This window comes from Myotis brandtii, unplaced genomic scaffold (genome assembly GCF_000412655.1).
Source record: "Myotis brandtii unplaced genomic scaffold, ASM41265v1 scaffold251, whole genome shotgun sequence".
Taxonomy (NCBI): Eukaryota; Metazoa; Chordata; class Mammalia; order Chiroptera; family Vespertilionidae; genus Myotis; species Myotis brandtii.
Window position 1 is genome coordinate 437,183 of NW_005359516.1, and position 6,501 is coordinate 443,683.

General features: G+C 53.3%; 1 protein-coding gene across 1 annotated transcript in view; it reads left to right on the top strand.

The window, feature by feature from the left end:
- The window catches only part of SFXN5 (sideroflexin 5), a 109,907-nt gene that overhangs the window by 24,042 nt on the left and 79,364 nt on the right, over positions 1-6,501 (top strand). Inside the window, exon 4 of the mRNA XM_014540919.1 lies at positions 2,957-3,064. Within this exon, the coding sequence (XP_014396405.1) occupies positions 2,957-3,064 (108 nt within the window). The remainder of the gene's footprint in view (positions 1-2,956; positions 3,065-6,501) is intronic.

Here is a 6,501-nt window from a genome sequence, read left to right on the forward strand (position 1 = left end):
CCAGCCTTCCTGTGGTTCTGGATGATGTCCGTTCCATCTTTTAGTTGTATTTTTGAAGTGGTTGTGCGAGGCAGCAATCTCCGGTTTTTACCTATGCCGCCATCTTGGTTTCTCCACAGTGCCTCTTTTTTAAAATTCATGATTCAGGATTCCTGGTGACTCCTTTCAGTCTGAATACTCCTCTTTTTCAGTTCTGTCAAGTTTTCTCAACCTGTTTATTTAATAATTTCTTCTCATTCTAAAGCTCCTATCAGCAAATATTCACATCTTAGATCAACACTCAGGATTTCATTTTCCGTGAGCTCTTTGACTGGTTTTATTTGTTTGTTTGTTTGTTTGTTTGTTTATTTATTTATAGATATATTTTTATTGATCTCAGAGAGGAAAGGAGAGGGAGAGAGAGATAGAAACATCAATGATGAGAGAGAATCATCAATCTGCTGCCTCCCACACGTCCCCCACTGGGGATCGAGCCCGCAACCCGGGCATGTGCCCTGAATGGGAATCGAACTGTCACCTCCGAGTTCATAGGTCGATGCTGAGCCACGCCGGCTGGGCTGTTTATTTATTTTTTAATAGAATCCTCTTCCTGTTTTGTGAATACAGTATTATCTGATGTCTCCGAATTCTGGGAGCCAAGGAGGGGAAGGAGGCTGGGGTCCCAAAACTCACTGCAGATTTTCACTAATCTCCCTGCATTAAGCCTCACCTACTCCCACCTTCCACTGTGCTAGTGTTCCCAACTTTGGAGTCACTATACTTCAATTTCTCCAGAAGGCTGGTAACCTTCAGCATCTGCTAGGGATGCAGGTGGGGGCGGTAAGAGTCACCTTGCTGTGCGGTGAAGGTCTGGGGTATTACAGCTTTGAGGACAGACTTTCGATTTATCCCTGTGTTCAGCCCTGTGATTAGCCCCTTTTTCCTGTGGTCCCTGGTCCCTTTGAGTTCTTAGCTTTGCTGGTATCCTTGGGGTCATGGCTGGCTCCTTAGGCATGCCCTCTTCAGGCATTAAGGGGATGTCTTCCTCCTCTCTGCTGGGTCAGTTACTGAAACTCTACTCATCTTCCATCCAAACACATGTTGCTGTCCCTCCTCTGCTGCTGTCTTCTCTTCCATTATTTTGGTAATGATGTGCGCACTGCCCCTCCTTCCTCTAACACCTTCAGGCGCAAAGCCCACGCTGAGGCTCTGTGCTGCCACCCGACACACCAGGGCCTGGCAGGGTGTCCCGGGGCAGGCAGCTTGGTCATCAGCCCTCCCATTCCAGTGCACTTCAGTGCGTCTTTAGGGAGCACCTACAGGCCAGGCTTGGTGCCAGGGCCTGGGGGAGAGATCAGGAAAGACGCTGGAGCAGGGTCTTACTTCATGGACTCCCCAGAATCTAGGCAACAACAGTGAAAACACAATACTGTAGGAGAGCAGAGGAAGGAGGGACCCAGACGGGCTTCTGGAAGAGATTTCTGTCCGGAGATGTGAGGGGTGAGAAGGGGCTGTGGAGAGAAGGCGCTGATAGGAGCAGTGCAGACAAGGGAGCACACGGTGAGCACAGGGAGAGTAGCCCCTGAGGAAGTGGCGGTATGTGCTCCACTGGGCCCAGCTACAAAGGGCATGTGCATGGCGGACGCAGCACCTTGGCCAGGTGTCCTTGTGCAGGGCTGTGAGGGTGGTGGAGACGGTGCTGGTGCCGTGCTTGGCTGGGCAGGGGCAACCTCAGGCATCTGAGCTGAGTTGGGGGCCGCAGTCAGCAGGGAGGGCAGGCCTCCATCTCCTCATTCCTAGCCCAGAACTTCTTTCCATCCATGGGTCCCGGGGAGCCTGGTGGCATGTCCTGGCAGCTCCTCTCCAGTCCTGGGCCTCCTTGTTTTTTGTCCTGAAAGCCCCCATGTACCCCCAGGGATGGGGGAGGGGAGGCAGGGGCTTCTGGCACCGGCTGTGCTTCCCTTTCTGGCTCATGTCAGTGAGGCCTGCAGTGTCCCTCTGCTGGCTCGGTGGCCCAGTGCTCCACCGGTGGACCTGCCCCTAATAAGCAGATCCTCGCTCTCCCTCCCTTCCCATCCTCCTTTCTCCCCAAGGGCATCAGGGCTGGGCTCTGGGGCAGCCCTCACACAGCTTCTTCCCTCCCTGGACCTCCGTTTGCAAAGCCACACCTGCCTCTGGCCTCTATAGACACAGGAACGAGGGGACAGGTGATGACATTTCAGCTCAGGATTTGGGCAAACCTCAGCAATCTGGGATGAAGGACAGTCCTGTTCCTGGTCCTGGCTGGCCCTGCTCAAGGCTCACTTCTGTGGCTTCTGAGAGGCCCAGGTGGTTCTTCATCTCAGTCTGGACAGTGGCCTCAGCTCCCAGGCGCTGGCCCTGCTCTGATGTCCTTCTGCAGGCGTGAGGGTCAGAAGCCTGTGCCTGTGTCCTGATACCTGCGGGCCTGTCCTGATTGCACGGACAGCACTGGGCACCTGCGTGCCAGCTTGTTATGTAACCTGCCCTCCAGTTACAGCATCTTACCAGTGGGCATACCCTGGTAGATGGACGGTTTGTTCGCACCCGATGGGCCTTAGTTTGGTTGTCTGTTAGTGAGGGTTGGTATCTCCTCCCAAGACTGTTAACTTGTTTTTTTTAATCCTTACCTGAGGATATATGTGTGTGTGTTTTTAAAGTGACTTTAGAGAGAGAGGAAGGGAAAGAGAGAAAAAGAGGGGGAGGGGGGAGAAACATGGATATGAGAGAAACAGTGATCAGTTGCCTTCCGTACGTGCCCGGACCAGAATCAAACCAGCAACCTAGGTATGTGTGCTGACCGGGAATTGAACCCACAACCTTTTGGTGTATGGGATGTCACTCCAACCAATTGAGCTACCCGGCCAGGGTGACTGTTAACTTGTTAAAAGTTTGCTATACCATGAATAATTAGTCCTGAGGATAAAAATAATTATAATTTACCCTTTGGGCTTAACAGGTGGAAATTTGGTATGCCAGGAACCCTAATAAGGACTGTAGCTATCAATTAAACAACGAAGCCATAGATGAGAGCGACAACGTAAGTACAGGCAGTGAGGTTTCTGGGGCACGGCCCTGCTGTGTGCACTTTATGTGCTGGGTGGTTTGACATGGATGCAGATGGGTGTGGTTAAATATGGAAGGACCCCCCCCCGCACCCCCCCTATGGTAATGAGCCAACACTCACTGCGTGCCAACCAAGTGCCAGGCACCATGCCAAGTACTAGCACTTGACATGTATTACCTCCATTAGTCTTTACAGGAACCCTGCTTGGTGGGTACCTATATTAACTCCATTTTGCAGGCAAGAAAACTGAGGCTCAGAGAGGTTGAATTACTTACTTGAGGTCACACAGCCAGTATGTGGCGGGACAGGGATCTGACACTGGGCCTGGGAGACCCAATGCCTGTCTTTCCCACTATCTGCAGGTGGCTTTGGAAGGGAAGGCGATACTCTGTGGAGCAGAGTAATGTACACAAACATGGGGCAGAGTGAAGGGGGCTGTGTCAGAAGAGCTTGTGAAGGTCTGGCAGCCCAGTTAAACCTGTGTGGTCTGAGGATCGGCTGGTTGTCCAATATGCAGAAGGTAGCTGGGCACCGAGGGGGAAACTGACACATGCCCTGGTTCCAGCTCCCAGCACGGGTGAGGCCACCACACAAGTGGGTGGCTAGCGGCCAGGCTGGTGGCTGAGCCGCGTGGAGCTAATGCTAAGGTAGGTGGGCGTTCATCGGCGAGAGAATCCTGAACATGCTGGTGATTGGAAAGGGTTCGTGGAGGAGGAGTACCGGTGGGCCCTGAGGGTAGATGGAACGTAGAATAGAGAGAGAGAGAGACCGAAGGCAGTGGGAGGATGTTCCCTGTAAGTCAGACAAAATCTGAGAAGTAGAGGAGAGAGAGAGAAACAGAGAGAGAGGCAGAGAGAGGTCAGAGAGGGAGGAATGGGGAGAAAAGATGGGATTAGAGAGATAGCTGGAGAGGAAGTTGGGAAGTGACCAGGCAGAGTGTGAGAATCTGTCCTGTAACTTCCGGGCCGAGAGATGCTGAGTGTGTCGAGTGGGGCAAGAGGAAGCTGCCGGGAGCGGTTGAGCAAGGGAGCAGCATGACAGCGCATGGTGGGGGAGCATTCTGGTGGGTGCCCGGTGAATGGGGCAGGAACCCCACGTGGAAGCTGCTGGAGCGGCCAGGAGGGGGGTGAGCAGGTCTCCGGAGCCGTTGCCGGCTTCTGCGTGGTGGTGCTTGTCTCTCATCCCATGTTCCTCAGGGGCTGGGAACCAGCCACCTTTATTAAGTGCTTGCTCCGCACCCAGCAGAACGTAGCACCCGCTCGGAGGCCCCGTGCAGGATGGACTTCTGCCTGTAACCGACCAAGGCAGCTGGGACCTACGAGATCCTGCAAGGCTCCTCTGGCAGAGAGGAAAGGGGTCAGGGTGTCTGGGCTTTGCTGAAAATAGCAGAGAAAATACCGAGTGAAAATACTTGTGCCCCACATCTTCTCTGGGTGTCGATAGGTTTGTCAGTAGCTGGTGAAAAGGAAGGCTTGGCTGACCTTCACTCCCTGACCCTGACCCCTGGCCTCAAGCTTCTGGGATACTGATCAGCGCCCTGCCCCTGGGGGCTGGCCCTTCCAGTCAGCTCAGAACAGGCAGGTGATCAGTACTAGTTGGAGCCTTTGCATAACGTGCTGGGTGTTGTGCTGGAGGCTGTGGCTGCGTCTCTGGGCTGGGTCATTGCTGTGGCCTCCTGGTGGTCTCCCACGCTCCCTGGGCCCCTCTGGGACCCAGACAGCAGTCAGAGCCGTCTATGAAAACAGACATCGCTTGTTCCTCTGATCCAGGGCTTCTCAGCCTCCGCATAATTGGCTTCTGGGGCCGGATAATTCTTCGTTGTGGGGCAGTCCAGTGCGCTGTAGGGTGTTTGGCTGGCTGTCCTGTCTGCCGGAACAGTCTCTCCTACCGGGTATCTGCATGGATCACTCCCTCCTTCAAGTATTTTCTCCAATGTCCCCTCAAGGAGAACTACCCTCACCACCTCACCATTGTCAGGGCCTAAACATCATCCTATTTAAGACTCTGTCAGGGGAAAATAGTCTTTTCAAGTAGCCACTAGGGCCAGAAGCAGGACAAGAGGTGGAATCTTAGGGGGCCAGGGTGGAAGGGGATTCCAGGTACCAGAGGTGCTTCAGGGGGGTGGAGGGAATGCAGCCCAGTGTGTCCCTCTTCCCTCTTCCACCTCAGCTCCAGCCTGGCCTTTCTCTTCATCCCTCTTCCCCCTGCAAGAAGCGGTGGCCCTGGCCATGTCATCATGTTCCGTGTCCCCTTCATGTTCCCCATCCTTCACCTTCTCCTTTTGTTACAATATTTTAAAAATAAAAATTCCATCCGCACTGCCCGTGCACACCCTGTTCTACTTTCTCATGTGTCCTGACGCACCCAGTCTTCTCGGCTATCAGAGAATTCACGTACTTATTATTTTTATTACTGACCGTCTGTTGGCACTAGCATTGAGCTCTATGAAAGCAGAGATTTTTTTAAATCTTTTTTGTTCACCGATGTGTTTTTAATTACCTAGATCAGTACCCAGCACATAATGGCTGCTCAATAAGTATACGTTGAACAAATGAATTTTCCTTAATCTTTGCAATATCCTTGAAAATAAGTATTCATATCCCCACATTGCAAAGGAGGAAATGGAGGCTCAAAAAGATTAAGTAAGTTGCCCCAGATTGCATGGCCAGCACGTGGGGAATCTGGAATTCAAATCCAGGTGTGACTCCGCGGCCCATGCCTGTGTGGGGAACTCGTGGCTGCAGCTGTGGGCCAAGCTGCAGAGCCAGGGGAACGTTCCTTCTCCTTTCGTGTATCCATAGAATGGGGGTAGCTGCACCCCACATAGACTGGCATAGGTACATAGTACCTGGGAGTAACCATGGCAACAGAATTAATGGTAAGGAATAATGGGATTGGCCCAAACGATAAGTTAGGAAGATCTTTAAAATGTTAGTTTATGGAAGCAGCCTTTGCCTTGCAGAAGGATCCCCTTCAGGCTCCGTTTAATTACCGTCTGGAGCTGTTTTAAATAGGCTCCGTCTTCGCTGCCTTCAGAGGCTTGGAGAAGCAGCTTGGAAGGAGGCAGAGGGGAAGGGGAGCAAGCAAACTGGGGGTGGGGCCTGGGCAGTCAGCGCCTCCATCTGCGGTCTGGGGTCTGGTGCCGGGGACATGCCCTGCTCTGCCCCTAGGAGGCAGGGCTTCTCCTTCCGAGGCTTGTTAGGGGCCCGCCTGCCCGCCCACCCTCTGCCCCTCCCTTGGTTTCAACCTTCAACCTATTACACGGGGAGGTGCAGGTGGCAGCTCAGCTCAGACTCAGGCCATTTCTGAAACCAGCAAACGTCTGCATTGTTCCAGCAACCTCTCACCAAGACAGCTTCCACCGCCCCCCCCCCCCCCCCCCTGTGCCCCCCCTCCTACGCGCGCGCACACACACACACACACACACACACACTCTC